This window comes from Lagenorhynchus albirostris, chromosome 4, assembly GCF_949774975.1.
Source record: "Lagenorhynchus albirostris chromosome 4, mLagAlb1.1, whole genome shotgun sequence".
NCBI classification, from domain to species: Eukaryota; Metazoa; Chordata; class Mammalia; order Artiodactyla; family Delphinidae; genus Lagenorhynchus; species Lagenorhynchus albirostris.
In genome coordinates this window covers 22,404,318-22,423,730 of record NC_083098.1, presented here as the reverse complement: position 1 = coordinate 22,423,730, position 19,413 = coordinate 22,404,318, and the positions used below count along the sequence as shown (strand labels likewise).

Genomic DNA, 19,413 nt, shown 5'->3' with positions numbered 1-19,413 from the left:
GGTCCTGGATATTCCCAGACAGTCCCTTGACCTTTGCATAATAGACCTGCCGTGATGGGCAACTGTCTTTGAAGTTTATCCATTCAGACTACTAACTCCTGGCTTGGTCCTCAGTTTTCTCAGTTCTCCTGCTGCAAGAGATGAAACTTTTTCCAATGCATCTGGAGGCCCTCTGGCTTTCACACCTGGCTTTCTGTTGCCTGTTATTGCCCTCAGCTGTTCATTATGTTTCTATGGAATAAAAATGACTCAGCAATAGCCATCCTACCTGTTATCCATATGGCTACAATTTTCTCCGTACTTTTCAAATGCCAGCCTGATGACACATTCCTTTCCACCACACCATCCCAATTCACTGTCAGTGTAAACTGTAACCACTGGAACTTGTGCCAGCAACTGTCTGTTCTCCACCTACCACGAATGATGGGGTTCAGCTGCATCACTTTGTGTCTATCACACACTATTAATCTCTGCTACCTATCTTGCATATTAGACAAAAAAATGAAACAGTTTATACAAGAATATTGGAATGCTTTCCAAAATAGATTTAAAATACTAAGAATAAGAAATCAAATAAAACATCAAAAGTATATAGGTGAGATCCTAGATTTACTCAAAGAGAAATGAAATTTCCTAGGTAAAACATGTGTGATAATACTGATTCTGAAAAATGGCTATATAGTCACCTTTGTCTATACATTTAAGCATAAATAATAGGTATTGTTCAGGACACACGCTGTGAAGAAAGAAATGAATGAGTCAATTGCTAAAACACACATATAACTACTTAAGATAACATGAATATTTAATGAAAATTTAGCATATAACATCTGACTTTTATCCTGCAGACAAACGAGAAAAATTACAATAATTCATTTTACCCAATACATTTTACAAAATCAGACAGAACGATTTTCTAAGCAGTGTTAATAAAAACAGCAATTTAATTTCAAACAAATATATTACCATCCTATTCCTTTATCCTATATATGTATTTAATTGGCAAACCTACTAGATTACTGAAATCAGTAAAATCCAATCCATGATGCTTCAACTGCTTGGATCGATTTGAAATTCATTTTTGAAATTCATTTTTCTTATGCTGGAAGCCTGATTATCAGTTCCTATTAAAATGCTATGCCCTACTCCTTGCCCCAGTAAGTGTGACTAGTCTTTCACATGAGGCTAAGTGACAGTACGTACATCTGTACAGCCACACACGATTCATCAAGCACACACATTCCAGCTCCTCAGACAAGGTCACCGATGGGCAAGCAGCTTTCCTAGCTCTCCTGTTCCTCATAGTGAGCATAGCCACTGGCATAGGTCCTTCCTAAATTCAAATTACTAAACAAATCTGATGACTCAGCATCTGAATCCTTTCCACCTTCATCTTCTTCCTCTTCATCATCCTCTGCTTCGTACTCATCTTCTTCCTCATCATGGTAGCTGGTATCACCATACTTAGCAGATGCAAGGTTCTTCCAATAGGCGTCATACCCAGAAGCTCCATCTCCCTCTTCACCTCCAGTCTGCCTGCCAAATTTCAGGGAGCGTGCTACGAAAGACAGATACGTATGTGGCCCCTGATTAGCTCCAATTCTCTACATCCTCATTTTCCTCTACAATATATGAAGTTACATGAACCTGATTGGCTGCTTCTTACTCTCAAATGAAGAAGTCAGTCACATTTTCCTTATTTCCTCACTTAACATTTAACTGGAAAGAAAGGAGACCTTAGAAGCAACCATCAGTTCAATCCTACTTAGAGTCTACATACACATCATATATAAGAAATGATAAAGATGACAGTGTCATTTCATTAATTCTAGACATAGTAGGAAAATGAATTAAGAATAATAGCATTCTCCGTACATAAGTTAAATAAGGCACGTTAAAAACTAAAATGCTCTTTGATCAATTAAAAGTGCATTTTCAAATCACAGAACAGGTGATTTCATGTCATTACACTCTTCTCAAGAGAGCTACTTTATAATTCAGATGTCCTAGAAGACAAAGGCTGTCATTTCTTCTGCCTTAGTAGCAAAACAAAGGTAAGTGTAAAAAATGTCTCACCTCACTGTATAACTCTATCTTTGATTAAACAAAGTATTGTCAGAGTCATTTAGAATTATGGTTCCATTATGTTTGGTAAAGAGTCAAATTCTCTTTAACAAAATTGTGAGCTTCATTACTGTAAGCATGTTTGTAGTAATTGCATTCCTTCATAGAAAAGTTATATGAAAACTGTAAAACAATTTCCTACAGTAGTGACGTATAACATAATAAGCATCACTGCTCAAATATCACACACATAAGAATAGCTTCAAAATGAATTCCAACTTGCAAGTACTAAAGATTACCACCACTTGAATATTGAGGATTTATTGCTACTCAATTATTTAAAATGAAGCCTCAGCAAAAACAGAAAAATCATTCTTTTGGTCTTAAATTTCAGTATTCACTATGTCATTAACTGAAGCAAATGCCAAATATCAGAGTGAATGACGGTATATTTCTTAAGTTAAATTGGGAAATTTTACCCACAAATTTTCCAAGGCTATAAAATTCCATTTGCATAAGAGAACACATTCATCTTTTCAAATATGAAGAAAAGGCGAAAACAAAAAGAGAAAGAGAAAAAGAAGAGATAAACCTCGTCTAAGCAAGAAAGCAAAATCACCCCAGTGGTATTTTAACAAGAGCCTTACTTGACATGCTAAGATCCTTAGTTTCCTGAGTTTCATGTCCACATTTAGGGCAGGGAGGCTGTTTTCCTTTTTCTTGCTTAAACACCTTGCTCCTTGTATGATCATCACAGAAACAAGCCTATATAGGAGAAATAAAAATGAGCAAGTTAAATAAGTAATTCAAAAAATATATGAAGACATCACTTAGTATTTCAAGGAAAGGTAAAGTTAAAGATATACTTTTGCTAGGGCAGAGATTAAGAGTTTTGTTGGGACTGGTCATGCTCCTGATTTCAATTCCTTAAAGGAAAAGGTCTCTGCCAGGACTCTTCTGAACTATGGCCTAAACACAAGACAGAAAATACATGCAGGGTATGATATGTAGACACGTTTCTTCGTAAATATGAATATTCACAAAGCCTCTGATGACATAATGGTGACCAGCTTATCTACCTGCACAGAGCACACAGTCTAACTGGAGACACAGACAAGTGGAGAGGCAGCTACACACACTACGCATTGCAAGGGAAGTGAAGAGGAGAAGCGCCAAACCAGACCCAGGATTCAGGAAAGGCTGCCTGGGAGACGTGAAGTCTTAACTGAGATCGGCAGGAGAATGGGGGTGCAGCAGGGTAAGCAAAGACAGAAGAGTGATCTAAGGCAGAGGAAACAGCACAGACAGAACTGGAGAAGAGTTGGGGGAGAATTAAGAGATGGGGTTAGGAGTATTAGTAGGAACCAGAGAAATGACTCCGAGAGGCAGTGAATCAGCTGCATCTGTTTAGGGATCTTTGACAAATGGAAATGCTGGAGACAAGGTCTAAGGAAACACAACATTATGGAAATCTTCACTGTACTCAAACTCTACCAAGCAAGTGCATTTTGACATAAGGTGAAATATGCTCCCATCATTTTGGTCAGAATGTTCTCTACAAACATAAGGTATAAAAACACTGAGCTAAGATTCAGGTGACACACGCACTAGTGTCAACTCTAAAACAAGCCAACTAGATGACCTATGAAATGCCTCTAAGCTGTCTCAACTTCATTCATAATCTCTAAAATAAAAGAAGTAAATTACATAATGTTTAAGGACCCTTGTAGATTTATTATAGCTATAAATAATCCAAGAGCTGATGGATGAGTATGGGGATTAAAAACAAAAACGAAAACATATAAAAGTATACCTTACAACGGAGACAGGAATGCTGACCAAGCCGATTGCATGAAACACCTGTGAGGGAAAGTACATAATATCCATTTTCAAACTTGGAATGAAAACACTCTTTTCCACAGATTTATACTTGATGTACTATCTTAGATCAATAATCAACGTTTTTTTCTCTGTCTCATAACCTAGAGAATACAAAAAATGAGATGGAATCCCCAGCCAGATGCAAGTAACCCAGCAATTGCACAGACACAGCATCCTTTTATCCTCCAATCTCCTTCTATTGCTCCAAAACTAGGAGATGGCAAGCTTCATTAATGATATTTAGGAAACTGAAATGGTAAAACATTTTTTCAGTGACATTGGCTGGACTCTTCACTTAAGGATATAACAGTTCAGGACTTCCCTGGTGGTGCAGTGGTTAAGAATCCGCCTGCCAATGCAGGGAACACAGGTTCAAGCGCTGGTCCGGGAAGATCTCATATGCCATGGAGCAACTAAGCCCGTGCGCCACAACTACTGAGCCCGCGAGCCACAACTACTGAAGCCCATGCGCCTAGAGCCCACGCTCCACAACAAGAGAAGCCACTGCAATGAGAAGCCCGCACACCGCAACGAAGAGTAGCCCCTGCTCGCCACAACTAGAGAAAGCCCATGTGCAGCAACGAAGACCCAACACAGCCAAAAAAAAAGGATGTAACTTCAATTTTTAAAATAACTGTCTCCATTAATATATATTCTCTCCTCGTGTCGTAGGCTATTGCCATTTTTTGCAAACTTCTGATATGAGAATAGAATACTTCAGGTGGAAAAGCGTGACTATGAAGAGAAAATAATACTCAAGTGGGCAGGAAAACAGATGGAAAAATCCTAAAATATTTTATCTCTATTTTAGTCAGTAAGCCACATTAATTTTGGTCATTATCTACAATTAATGCAAATGTTAATGCAAATAATGCTCCTGAACGTAAGAGCAAATATTTTAGAAAAGCCAATTTGTCCGGCACATATTGAACATGCCAAAAAATGAAAAGACAAAAATAATTAAGAGAGGTATAGAAACAAGAAAACAAACTAAGCCTTACCCTGATATAGTCTAAATATAAACTATTAACTTTCAATTTACTTAGAGGTTTTGAAAAAGTAAAGAAAACAAAAGGAAATCTATCTTTATAATTCAAATATTGCAGATGTTTCTAAGTTGGGGATTCGTTTAAGTTTGCCTGGGTCGTGGGGAGCTTTTTCAATCTGAACAGGAAAGTATTTTTTTAAAAACTCAATGATGATTTCTCGATTATGTGTATTATTATTGCTTCTGTCCAACCATCCTGCTTCCTTCCACAGTGACACTGCTATTTCAGATGGATTTATATTACCTGTCCTACATGCTAATAATAAAAGTAAAAATCAACTGAGTACTTATTATATATATATATATATTAGGAATACATAAGTATACCAAATTACTCCAATAATAACTATATTATTTCAGTCTGTGGAGGAAAAAACCTGAAATCTCAATCATTTCTACTTGAAGGTATGCCTAGAGAGTAATCAGGTTCATTCTTCATTCAGTCAAAAGAGGATATATATCACCAAAATGCTACAAATCCCTTTCAAGTACAGAACCAGAACACAGAGTGAAAGTACAAAGTGCCCAACCCAATTTCCCTGTGCACCAGGCATTTCTGATACAGAATCTTCTCCCATCCCCACCACCTGAATCTTTGACATGCCACCATGACACAATCCCAAGAAACTCGTTGTTGTCTATCACACCCTCACCCGTACCGCCGGAAACCCAAACCACTAGGATGGGATGTGGCCTTGCCAGTCTTCTTTCCCTAATTACACCTCAAAAACACACAGGCACTCCACTTCACTGCCCTGTTATTTTTCTCCCCAAGAGATAAAATCTTGAACTTATATAAAAAATGCATTTCTCCCAGATTCTAAAAAATATTGTGACATTCCTAGTTTGAGACTGGGGAATGGTTTTCTTTTTAAATCTATTTCTATGTCTTCACAGTATTTGAAAAGAAAGCAGGTTAGAATACATCAAAGCCTGCTGACAGTAAGCCATTTAAATTAGAAGTCCCCGGGCCACTTTCATTATTTTAAAAAATAAGGGCAGAGTACACACATGTGTTTTGTTTTTGTTTTTTCCCCTCAAAACATACTTCCCACTGGTTATACAGGTAAAGAAGTATTTTATAGAATTTCCGTATCTTCCAATTCATAGTTGTACGCTCAAATCCAAAAATGATGAGATATGACCAATTAAGGGAATAGAAACAAACTATCTTTGGGACTTATATGTATGATTAGGACAGTGTTTCAGAGAAAATATTTCAAGTAGTGAATGGCAACTGGCGAAGGCAAAATGGCAAAGAAAAAATAAAGCAATAAAAAAAAGGAAAGAAAGACGATAAATTACAGTAAACCAAGGAAACCTGTGAATCTGCAATGAGAATGACTTTAACATGAGGTATCAAAAGCATGGTAATAAATTTATCTTAAAATCCTTTCAATTATTCAGTGTCTTTATTTTTCCTTTGTCTTTGACTGAATCACTAAAACTTCTTGATGGAAATATAGCCTTATCACTTACAGTTGCCTGTCTTTGGGGTTTAAATGCTACGGAATACACAAGGTTCCCAAGTCCCAAATAAAATAATTCAATTTTTATATTATACATTCTGCAGGAGCCTAGGAACAGCTCAAAAAGGCTAACTACTCTGAGATGTTCCTTTAATCTTTTGAGATTTTCTTTATAAATATCACAAGAATTACATATGTGTGTGTATGTATGTCTTAGACTGATGACTTATCAACTTTAAATTTATAGATAAGTATAGGGATTGGCATTTCATAGCAGAAGAAGAACCAAATTGAAGAAAGTGAATTTGGAATTTGAGTCTTTCCTACAGTGGTATCTACTATTCAATAAGGGCTTTCTATGACAGGTGCCATACTTATGCTTTATATGGGTTCTCACTTCAATTAACTCCTTGAAAAAATTAGCATCTTTCTTTAATACATAACAAAATTCAGGTTTAGAAAGATTTGGTAAGTTGCCCAAAAACATATGGCCAGTAAGTAGAATTCGAGTAATGTCTGAATCTAAAACTTGAGCTTCTGAGAATCAACAGAATAGAAATAAAATAAAATGCAATCTATCTCTAAAGATGATACCATGAAACACTGGTTCTCAAACTACGATATACATGAGAGCTATGTGTGCGGGTTAAATACAGATGCCTGGCACCTGCCACCCACTTAAAGCTAGAATCTCCAGGGATGAGGCCTTGACACCTGTACTTTTAAAAAACCTCCACAGGTGCTTCTGATGCACATTCCTGTCTAAGAGTCACTGGAACCAACTAGCAGGAACAAACTAGGGGTGTACCACTTATCTGGGGACACCTGAAAACAGGGTGGGGGAAGGTATGTTAGTTGTTAGAATAACTTGGAAGTGAAAATGACTTTTAGCATTCAGGATCAGGGGTGCTGCAAGGCCTGCAATGCCTGATCAATCCCACAAAATGAAGAACTGACCCAACCAAAATGTCACTGGCACACTGTTGGGCAAAAATGGACTATATGCGTTCTAAGTTTTTTCTACAAACAGAAAACAGATATTGAATTAAATTACAGTCCATAAGAGGCCGCATAAAAAACTAGATTCCTTTTTCATTAAGTTTAACACTTATATTATTAAGAATCTTGGGTATAAAGAACATCCAATATATAAAAACTTACATTTAAATGTTTCCGCTTCTAAAACCTGGCAGCTGGCTTGATGTTCAAACTGATCGTCTTCACAAAGAAAGTTATGGCAAAAAGAACAACTGAAAATTCTGCCTCCTATTGGATTAAAGAACAAAACCCACAAATGTAAATATGATAAAGTTTAATTTTAAAAACTTACCTTAAAACTGCTCAGAAAAGATGGCAAGTTATTTCAGATTTACACTAAAATATCACAGCAGTTTTTGTTCCGGCAAAGGCTACAAAGAAAACTGACAAATTGAACCATAAAAGAGTGAACTCCCACCGTACCCTGGCTACCCTTATATACTCACAATGCTCAGAGACACTTCCTCCCTCCCCTTTTACTCCCCTCCCTACCTGCCTAGGTAAAAATCCTAGTATTGCCTGATGCTGCTGGTGTAAATCCCTTTTCCAACTAAACTGACAACCAAAACAGTGCCCGTACTTATGATTGATAGTATCCTAAAAAAAAATCATAAAAAAAGAGCATCCAGAACGTTTCAAAGTCAGCCTTCACTTCCAGCAAAGCTCGTCATTTGTATGTAACCACTCACCATGGTCCCAGACACCCCGTTCACATTCTACACACTCAGCATCGGTAAGCGGGCAGGCACAGGCGTGTGTACTGAGACACTTCCTACCATGACAAACCCAAGCTTCACAGAAGTCACATATTGCACCCTGCAACCAAAGAACATGAAAAATTAACCTTTGACACAACTGGCTGCAGCCACAGTTTAAGCAGTGGCAACCACCAAAATTATATACATTTAGCCACTTATCAACCTTAAGTGATAACGAGTGGCTTCATTAAAGAAAATGTACTGTTTAAGCCAAAATTAAAGAGTGTTTCCTGAAAATCAAACTACTTCACCAATAGCTATTTACAATATACAAATCTATAAATCAAAAGAAAAAGAAGCAGAAGGGAAACTATACACTTAACGCTAATATTAATCATTAAAATAAGTCAAAGAGCTGACAGTGTTGCCCCCAAACTGAATTTTACAATAAATCAAATGAAGTCTAGAGCCCATAATTTAAGCATTCCTGTCTATAGCAATTCTGGTAACTAAATGAAGTTTTTTCAAATACGAACATTCCTGACTTAAGAAAGTTCCTTCTTATCTGTGTAATTTATAAAATAAATATATAGCTTTTCTAGAATAACAGAGAGAAAATATTAAACTTCTGCCAGCATCTTTTTAAGGCAACTTATGCATTAAATCATTATTATATCTCTTTGTTAAGTAAAACTAAAATAAAATATTTGGAACTAAATGACAGAGTAAGACTTTCCAATTCTCTGTCAAGGTAAGACTGTAAGACTACACACACCTTTAATAACACAATGACATCTACAGAACACTAAGAGCTAGAAAGAATCTTAAGGAAATGGAATTGGATGGCTTTTCATTTACAGGTGAGGAGGGACAGGGGCCTGAGACTAAGTCCAAGTTCTAGAGCTACATTAGAGCTGAGCTGTGATTCAAATCCAGGTCTTCTAACCCTCAAAATTCACTGTTCTACTATTCAAGGCACTGTAACAAAAGTGGAAAAGAGCAAATAGGAAGAATGTTTGGGGACTTGTAAAAATAGATTACCAGTGCAGATAGCAAGTCCTCGAATCTATCTCTTGGATTACTCAGGGTTCTAGCAAGAGAAGAATGACACATTAAACTGGGTAATCCAGGGGAGTTTAAAGAGATAATTCACAAAGAACAGGGAAGGGCTTCGAAAACATCAGGGATGATGCAGATACTACCCCTAGGGCTGAAGGGCCAAGGGCAGGGAAGGGAGGGAGGTTCTACAACCACAAGAGAGAGCCAGCTGTAGGCAGAGGACTACCTGGTCATATGGAGAGGAACTGGTGGCCAATCCATGTCGAAATCAGGACAAGCTGGTAGGGAGTAAGCTGGGAGAATAAACACCCGGATCATAATTTCCTCCTATCATCAGGTCTCCTGCCAAAGTCCTTTTTGGGCGGCTGAACCCAAAAAGAAGCCCTAAGTAAGACACTGATCCAGCCCACCACACAAGTTAGGCTCCCAGGGCAAATCAGGGGGAAGAGTCGGGGAGAGGGAATCTTAATCAGCAAATAGAAGATGGCCAGAAAAATCACTTTTCTAGAATTTAGAGCTAATGATGCATGATTCTACTTTAATGTATTCTTTATATAAGAGATCATTCATACTCATACAACTCAGTGAATTAAAAAAGTAATAATTTGATAAATCTAGACATAAGCAAACTACCAAGGAAGATTACAACAGCTTCTGAATAAAGATAACACTGACAATCCTATACTTAAAATAAAGAATTTTCACAAGATGATTATGAATAATTCCAACTCTTCTATAAGATAGCCACTCATGAAAAATATAAAGGTCTGCCTCATGATGGGAAATTATGTGTTCTTGGAAAATTATGAATATTCTACTATAAATATTACTTTCCTCATGGACTGACATTTGGACCTAAGAATAAATTCTCACAATAGAATATAGTAAAACTGGTCAAAAGGATAACATTTTTTTTGAAAAAAAGAGCAAAATGCCTCACACAATGCAACTGCTTCTATTATTTAAAATAATGAATTTTCTTTGAAACGTCTACATGTAACAAAGAGATAACAACATGTAATGAACTACATGTAACTACATGTAGTAAAGAGCATAATTCTGTGTTAACTACGTACTCTTTTTTGAAATGTAAAGCTTTAAAAAAACAATTAATCCTAGGTTCTTTTGGAACTACGCTGCTTATTTAACCAAAAGACTGAATCTTAGTTTAGCAGCACTTTCAGTATAGTAAATAATATTTTGTGATGTCTAATTAAGATATATTAGAAAGGTATCACTAACAAATGAATGTTGTTTAGGCCAACATTAGATGAGTTTCCCTTCCTTATACATTTCCCAAGAAGAAAGAAGAAAGCAGTCAAAAACAAGTGGGTAATAAGTGAAAATCACACTGAAACATGCCGCAGATAATCCAGATAACTCCAGACTGACTACATTTGGTCAGAATGCCGTCTCCTTATCCTCGGAAACCTGGTCTAAAAGATAACTGCAAGAAGCTTACCACCATGGCAAGGCCAGTACTGTAGACACCAGCATGTTTTATGACACAGTCAGAAGACTTCATCATGCACTTTGTTTTCCCTAGCAAAGAAACAAATTTTCACTATTAGTCTTGCAAAGTACTACATGCAAATATTCACTAATTCCTCTTTTTATCTAGCCCAAGTTCCTATGGAAATAATTTGAAAATAAAGAGAGACCAGCACTATCTACTGCTTATATAACTGAAAAAAGAAAATGGATATAACTGAGACCTCATTACCTGAGTCAGATCTTTTGAGATTAGGAACTTATATGATAATTCATGTTTGTACTAAAATCAAAATTTGAAGGTTATGCTTTGTAATCTAATAATCACTAAAGCAGTTAAAAATCTTGTGAATTTTCAGGTGAATTCAGGGAGATTTTTAAATGATATGCTTTAAAAGTGAATTTTACACTTTGTAATTCACAATAAACGCAGTCTGATTTGAAGTTACTGCTTCTTTCTTTCCCTAGAACATATCAAACCAAAGCAAATCAAATAATTATGCAAATTATCTGGTTCATTTTTTTTATGTTTGACCATAGTTAAAAATTTACAAACTTAGCCCCTGGGTAAACATTCTTCTAAAAGAATTGTCAAGTAGTGCCCAAATGAGCACAAAAATCAGTAATATAATGATAAAGCTAAAAATCACAATACAGCCACAAGAGCTCTTATCTAGCAGCGAATTACCAACCGGAAACACTGTCAGGACATTCACTTATCACATGCTGTGAGAGGATTAATGGTGACATATTAATCACGCATCTCAGACTCCACAAAGCAGAACACGAAAGAAACAGAAGATGCTCAATTTTCCACTTCCTTGATTACCTAAGAAACAAAGCTAGACAACAGGAAATGGGAAGAGCACGAAATGAGGGGCAGCAGCCCCCTGTCCAATACTAAAGACAAGAATCAGTGAGTGGGAAGTGTATCCATGCACAGCACCACAAACGCTGAAATCGGGAAGGGCCTAGCGACAGCTTATCTCAATCTTCTCCACAGTCTATTTTCTCACTCTACATCCATTTGTCTTTTGTAAATAAGGATACAAAAACTGGCAAATGACTGGTCTATCTAGGCCAGTGTTCTCTTTTCCATTAATTACATACCTCAAAGCCGTCTCTGAAAGCTAGACCTACACTAGAAACATTCAGGGGTGTGGCCCTAAGCCTTCCTAACTTTCTGCAATGTTATCATGCATAAACACAGTTAAATGAGCATATCTCAAACTGTGTTTCACCTGAAACTATTATCCTATAAGCAAAGGGGATACTTGTTCAAATAAAAGTTTGGGGGACAAACCTGGAGTAAAGACAATTAATCAGGTTTCTCTACTGGAGGTCTTCAGAACCTTTAACACATACATAGGTAAAAGAACTCTCCCAGGTGGGAATGAGGGAATGAAACACACAGCGTGTCTCAAATGTATGCTCTGCTTTAAGAAATATCTACTAATATCTCAAGTATTCTGTGGAAGACTATTTGGGAAACCTGGATCTTGTTGTTCTATGAACTACTATTTAGTTTTACTCTGAATAATCATTTACTCTGAATAAAAGTTTCCACTTATACTTGGGAACTAGGTAAGTGGCTTAGGAACTCTATTCCACTCACTTGGGAATACATGTGAGGAAATTCAAGAATCATATGCTAAGAACCAAACAGAAAAATAACTGATCACAAAAACTGGCACCAGGTAAATGTGGAATAAAATTATTTTCAACAGCCTAACACACTGCAGGCAGTATCAGCAGAAATCAAAATTTAGGAAAGTAAACAAAGGATATCGACAAGACTAAGACAGTATAAATAAAAATGCAGCATCACCAAATGTTATTAGTCTGAAATCTAATCTTTCCACGTTTAAAACAACACGTGGTACCTTTATCTAAACTGTATCTTAATTATTTTCCAGCATTACATCAAAGAGACAACACCAAGGCTTGACAGTTTTTTGATAGGCCAAATAACATTTTATGTAGTCTTATTAATAGTAAGGTATAACATTACTGTAAATGATAATGATGAACCCACAGGTTCAAACTGATTAAATGCCAAACAAATGTTTGATAAAAGAAAAGCATGTGTTTTGATCATATACTTACCACACTGTGCACAAATTGGTAACTTCTGTACAGAATTACAAAAATAGCAAAATGCTCTATTCTTCTGCCGTCTTGTCATGTAAAAGAAAATTTTAAAATTTAGTCAATATCAGATAAAATGTCAGTCTATATTATTATATATAGATAGAAAAAGAAATAAATAAAAATTTACCTCTGACACTTGTCACATTCCTGTAAAATATAAAAACATAACATTAATTTGTCTACCGGCTGAAAACTGCAAAGTTACTTGAATTATAAAGAATACCGTTTTTCATGTTAAAATTTAAGTGACATTTGCCCAAACCCTCCAATTCCACCCATGAGTACAAGTATCTATACATACTTTTAAGAACAAAGGTATGTTTTGGGGCATACCACACTAGAGAAAGTGGCTTTTTCACAAAACAGGCTACATACAGTAGTGGTCTGCTTTTTGGATTTTTTTTTTTAAGCAATCAGAAAAATAATACAGAATGAACACAAGAAACAGTAGAGAACACAGTATGTTGAAGCTCACAGAAAATCCAGAGTTCTAAACATGGTATTAAAAAGCTCTCCACAATCTGGTCTCTAACCACTTTTCAAACCTCACTAGCCTATTCTCTTTAGATTCACGTCTCTATTTGTCAGCCATTCTCAAAATATGTCTTTTATTTCTTCTTTTCCATGCCTTACTTATTCTAATACTTTTCCCTGAGAAGTCCATCCTCACTTCTTCACCTGCTGGAAGTCCTGGTGATGATCCCACCTCCTCTGTGAACTGTACCCCAACCCCACACTCACCTTTATCACCTCAGTCCTAATGAACCTTAATCCCAATTGTACCTTTTCTGCAGCACTTACCAAAGTCTAGCCCTCACTGTATATATTTATGTATGAGTCATTTCTTTGTCCTCCTTCTCTTCTCTAGAAATCACCCTGGCATGGACGAGGGAGTCCCCACTGTCCTATCTGTGCTATGTCATCTCGCTCCCCCTCACCCCCCCACCAACCCAGTACAAATGCTGGTTAATCCTGGGTTGGGCACCCACCCAAGCCCAACCCATCGGAGTTCTTTCCCTCTCTGAGGGCAACAATATGTGATGTGAGACATGGGAGCTATGGACCCAGTGGCTATGAACCCCCCAAAATGGAATAAAACAATCTGAGAAAATGGAACTAAATAAAAGCAAAAGACAGAACTACAAGTTGTTTCAGGTTCCAGCTGTCCCTGCATCCCAGCTACATCCATGCCCTTCACAACTACACAAGTTTACTCATTCAATAAACTATTTCTCCCTGAAGTTACTTAGGTTGGATTTCTGCCATTGATAAACATTAAGTAATACAGAAAACAACTGAGCTATAAGCTTGAGGAAACCAGGACTGTGTCATTCAGCTATGTATTCCCCTCAGTGCCTAAAATAGTACCTGGCACAGAGTAGGCACACAATACACATATGAGGAATTAAGTCACATTAAGCATTTCATATGTGTTCAATGAAATCAAAAAAGAAAAAAAAAAAGGAGTGGGAACAGAAAAAGTAGAGAGGCGTGGAAACAGGAAGATATGGGACAACTCAGAGAAATACGGTCAAAGGAAGGGAAGAGGTAAGGATGACTTAGGATGAAAAGGCTCCAATTAATAGGACAAACTGAGGAAGGCATACTAGGTTAGAGAAGCTGGAGAATGTCACACAGTTCCTAGTAAGTATTCCTGTTCAATACATATCTATTTGTCACCAATGGTAGCCAAGGTAATATGACAGCTTTCAGAAATAGCAAAATCAAACAAAATTCACCACTACTCAGTGTTAATGAAAACAACAGACATGCCTTTAACATAGATTTATATAGTTTTTCAATTGATAACCAAAAAAACTTACCATTGAAGCATTGCACGGGTGTTTAGCTAAATCGATAGTGCTTCTTGATGCTCTTAGTTGTTTTTCACGTTCCCGGCGATTCTCTGCCTTCTTCCTCGCACCAGTCTTTTTTTTAGGCATCTCCCCTTCTTTCTACACAAGCAAACAGAGAAGATATAATTGCCTTGTTGCAGTTGCTATTTTAAAGAAATTAAGGAATAGCAGAATGAAATCTTCTAATCCTCATTAAACTTTAAACTCAACCCTGCTCTTTTGATGGTTAAGCACATTTTAAGCCTTTATGCATCATTTAGCACACATCATCCCAAATAGATGGCTTTTAAAATAAGGCACTTATTTGTATTACCAAACAGTTCTAAAAAATGTAAACATCAAAAAGATTTATCCTAACAGTCAAAATGGTTTTCTTTCCCACAGAGCAAAAAAAGTTTCTCTGATATTCAATATTCTTTAAAAATTACTCTGTAGCAAGTGAAAAAAATTATTAGGAATATATAAATAACAAGAATCATTTAAAAGTATATTATTTACCCAGTTTATATCACTTTTTTAAGCCCTGTATTCAGATGACCTGATGCTGCCAAGTCTTCTACTATGTCTAATTTCTCCCATGTAATACCTGAATGAAACATCTAATAGTCAAGTCAAATGACATTAACTACAAAGCCAAACTACCCTCTCCGAAAAGTTATTAAAGGCATCTGAGTAGCTTTGACTCCCTGAAAGCTGCCTTTCCCGCTACTTTTACCTGCAGTGAGCATGTAATTTTAACAGGGTTCAAATTTAACAGTATGTGTTTACCACACATATCAAAATAAGGACTTTAAAACTCGCTTTTATCAGGTAGTTGAAAGAACTACCTCATTTAGAAAAACAAGGTCTTCACTAAATAACACATTTTTATTTGGCTTTTCATCCCATCTGAAGACACAAGTTCCCTGAGGGTTCCAGCCCTATCTTTCTTGACAATGTTTGCTTCCCAGCCCTGCCTGAAATAAATTAAGCCTTAACAAATGAATAGATACACGAATGAATGAGTCCATGTGCTTGCTTTGAAATAGAATCTCAAATTTCTTAATATTCTTCAAAATACATGTATTTTTAAAAAACGTCTTTTCTAAGAGTGGTTCTCAAAAATCAACTGTGGAATTCCCTAAAAGCACAGATTTAGACTTCTAGGCTCTATCCAAGATCTACAAATTCCAAACCTCCAAGCACGGTTTTAAGTTTCACTGGTGACTGACAAACAACCTTCCTGAAGACAAAAATATTCAAAGAAACCAAAGTCGTGTCCATGATACAGGGAGAGAGTTCCATGAAAGCACACCTTGACACTCACATTTCTCATTACAATACAGCAAAATCATACACCAGCTTGTACCTGGAACAATACTAAGGTCACTCATAAAGTTGTCCTAATTTCCGGGTTTCAACTCTGATGTTGAAATGCCCAATCAAAAAACCGCGCGGTGGTTAGTTGCGACTTAAAAATATGAACAAACCAGACAAGGAGGTTTAGTGGGTGGTTACCTGAAGTAACGTCCAGGTCCACTAGGTCACCCTTCCGGTATTTACAATGACAAAACTTACAGGGTGAAAAGTTGTGTACTGCCCTCGCCAAAGGAGCTAAAAAAGTAATCACAGGGTGATCACCGGTTGAATTTTCTGCGTCCCCCGTGGAGAACCCGCTGGGAAAGTTGAGCCTCATTTTTTTCTCCTCTAGTTTGTTTTGTAAACTTAAAAAGTGAATTCTATTTCTCAGCGTTATACGGGTTTAAGCCCTTCTCCAGGAACGCTCCCACTTCTTCAGGACGTGGCCCGTGTCACGAAATGAGAAAACAGGCCCGGGGCCACTGCGGCTTTGGAGGCAAAGCCTGCAGCCAGAGGACCCAGCGGGGTGCAAGGGGAGCCCAGGGGAGAGTCGGCGGAGGTGCCACGCGACTCTGGGAACCAACGGCCGTCCCCGCCCGCGGGGCACCCTCCCTCGCGCGCGCTCCGGGCCGACCTCGCTCACCCTCGCGGGGAGGCCGGGCTCACTCCAGGGGCCGAGGGGCAGGGAATGGCGTGAGGTCCGCCCGCGGCGGCTGCAGATCCAATTCGAGGACCACGATTCCGGGGGAAAAAATGCTACTAAGCCCCGAGGAAGGCGGACAGATCTGCTTCCAGGCACTAGGAGCCGGACCGGATGTCCTCTGACGTCAGCACGTCGACAGGGGAAGGCCCGCCCAGTTCTGTTCGCTCCGCCCCGTCCCTCCCCCTTCCGCGGGGGGCGGGTCTCCCAATCCTAGGCGGAGGACATGACTGAGAAAAGGAAAAATGGGCGAACAGAAGGAGGGAAAGGGTGGAAATGTTATTACCTCAATTTTGTGTTTTCAGAAAAGGAGAAATCTAAGCGAAGAGAAAAATCTAAAAAGAAAAAGGAAATGAACTTACCACCTGGTAGTGGATCAGTTGACTCAAACAGAAAATTCTTGCCTAATTCTGGAAACTTTCTGCTACCTGCATATTTTGTGCCCTCACATCCCACTTTTCGTGTTTGCTCCACAAATTGTCCCTTTAGTTGTCCAGTGAAGTTCTGTGCTACCCTCCTTTGTCTATTTCCACTGGCCTTCTGGAATTCCATTCTTTTGTGAACAAATTCTTCCACATTCTGAGCCTCTAGTGTGTTTGCTGCCTGTCCTTAGCTGAAAGGTAACATCACCCCCACCCCCTTGCAGAGTCCGTTTGCTTTAAACTGGAAAGTGAAGGTTGCGCATTTTCCCACACTTCCTTCATGTCTTGGTTAGGGGGGTGGGGTGTGTCCCTTGCTTCCCAGTGCCTCACTCACATAATTCATCCTCGTTTTTATGTAGCAGTGCCACTTTTTATCCTTCCTTTTTGCTATGTTTTACCCTCGCCTCACGGATGGAAGACTCTGGAACCTGACTTCCAACTTGTGCCACCACCCAGAATCACATTAATATCTAAATGGAAGATCCATCCTCTTGGGTTCTGGATTTCTTCATCTCCAGTAGCCATCACCTCTGCTCCAAGACAGGCACCCACTCTCATGACTGTACCCGAGGCCTTGTCATCAGGTGGAACTACTCCACCACTAAAATCCAAAATTCAAACATCTAACCAACCAACTTCCTAATTACCAACTCTCTCAGCTGTCCCTAACGAAGACTTCGAATCTAATGATCCTTCTCTTTTCTCCCTATCAATTATCCCCCTGCTTTCTTCCCTTCGTTTCTTCCCCAGGTAATAAAACACAATTCATCACTTCAGTCACAATTTTCCATGTTTTTGTCCTGAGCAAACCAACTGGAACATTCCCAATTCTGTTAATTCAACAGCTTGCCTTTTCTTTCCTACTCTGGACATCTGAGTGTTATTAAGGAGAAAAAAAGTTACACAATCATGATTCTACTCTAAATCCAAAGTCACTGACCTCCACAGGTCTTTCAAAATTGCCCTGCAAGCCTCATATATTTTCCTAATCAAGCCCATCATTCTCATTTTCCATGAGGGCTTTAACACATCTTCTCCCCTTTCGTCAAACTTCTACCACTTCCTCCATCAATTTTAGCAGATATTATTGCCTCCTTTCTCACAGAGAAAATAGAGTAGTATCAGTAACAGCTAAACAATATCATTGTGTGCTCCTGCCATTCTAATTACATGTGTAGTGTTAACTCGTAATTTTACACATGATGAAACTTGGTCAGAGAGACTGTGCAACTTATTTCAATATCACCCAGATGGTTTCGCTTGCAATGTCGTCTATTGTAGCAGTCTTAAAATTTTTGGTCTCAAGACCCCTTAAAACCTCTTAAAAACTGAGAACCCTAGCAAGCTTTTGTTTATGTGGGTTATATTCAATTGATATTTACCATATAAAAAATTAAAACAGATAAATTTTAATGTTTATTTATTACAAATTATCTTGATAAATCTATCACATGTTAACATAAATAGCATATTTCTATGAAAAATAACTATATTTTCCCAAACAAAAAACCTAGAAGAGTGGTAATGATTTACAGTTTTATAAATCTCTTTAATGTAAAGCTTAATAGAAGGCAGGTGAATTCCTGTATCTGCCATTCCATTGAGAAATGTTTTTTGTTTTTGTTTTGTTTTTTTGTGTGGTACGCGGGCCTCTCACTGTTGTGGCCTCTCCCGTTGCGGAGCACAGGCTCTGGATGCACAGGCTCAGTGGCCATGGCTCACGGGCCCAGCCGCTCCGCGGCATGTGGGATCTTCCCGGACCGGGGCATGAACCCGTGTCCCCTGCATCGGCAGGCGGACTCTCAACTACTGCGCCACCAGGGAAGCCCTTGAGAAATGTTTTGATGTTTCCATTTTCCCTACAAATAGTTAGCCAAGGAAATGGCACAGAACCCTCTGGGGAAGAACTGGGGGGATTATTACAATGTACATCTTTTATGATATTTCAGGGCCTTCTTCCTATGGATCTGGCCTTTTCCCTATTGATGGTTTCCAGATCAAAAAACTGGCTCAGACTTTAAAACTGGTCAAAGAACTGTGACTCATTATTAGAGTATTGCTCTCTGGCTCCTAGTCATACACTCCCTTGATTTCTTTTGTTTGTACAAACTGAGCCATATCCTTGATCGCTACCCATCCCATTTTGTTCCCAGAGTCACCATATTCTGTTATCCATCTCCCTAATTTTCTGAGGATCA

At 38.1% G+C, this 19,413-nt stretch overlaps 1 protein-coding gene across 2 annotated transcripts; it reads right to left on the bottom strand.

The window, feature by feature from the left end:
- Positions 1–812: 812 nt before the first annotated feature.
- Positions 813–16,901, bottom strand: ZNF330 (zinc finger protein 330). 2 transcript variants are annotated; one of them, XM_060147122.1, is made up of 11 exons: positions 16,737–16,901; positions 16,253–16,348; positions 14,723–14,854; positions 13,027–13,046; positions 12,855–12,925; positions 10,720–10,799; positions 8,190–8,316; positions 7,624–7,728; positions 3,878–3,924; positions 2,712–2,829; positions 813–1,558 (listed from the first exon to the last, which is right to left on the bottom strand). In XM_060147122.1, exons 3-11 carry the CDS (start codon positions 14,840–14,842, stop codon positions 1,284–1,286), a joined length of 963 nt encoding a protein of 320 aa, XP_060003105.1. In that variant the 5' UTR covers positions 14,843–14,854; positions 16,253–16,348; positions 16,737–16,901; the 3' UTR covers positions 813–1,283. The 2 variants fall into 2 exon arrangements, with proteins under 2 accessions (XP_060003105.1, XP_060003104.1); XM_060147121.1 differs by lacking the exon at positions 16,253–16,348.
- Positions 16,902–19,413: the final 2,512 nt, after the last annotated feature.

Excerpts from the sequence above, each read along its gene's own strand:
- ZNF330 (XM_060147122.1), bottom strand. The coding sequence starts at position 14,842 with ATGCCTAAAAAAAAGACTGGTGCGAGGAAGAAGGCAGAGAATCGCCGG. Across the intron at positions 10,800-12,854 it reads ACCAATTTGTGCACAGTGTG|GGAAAACAAAGTGCATGATG; the intron begins GTAAGTATATGA and ends TTTCTTTGCTAG. Across the intron at positions 2,830-3,877 it reads ATTCCTGTCTCCGTTGTAAG|GCTTGTTTCTGTGATGATCA; the intron begins GTATACTTTTAT and ends TCTCCTATATAG.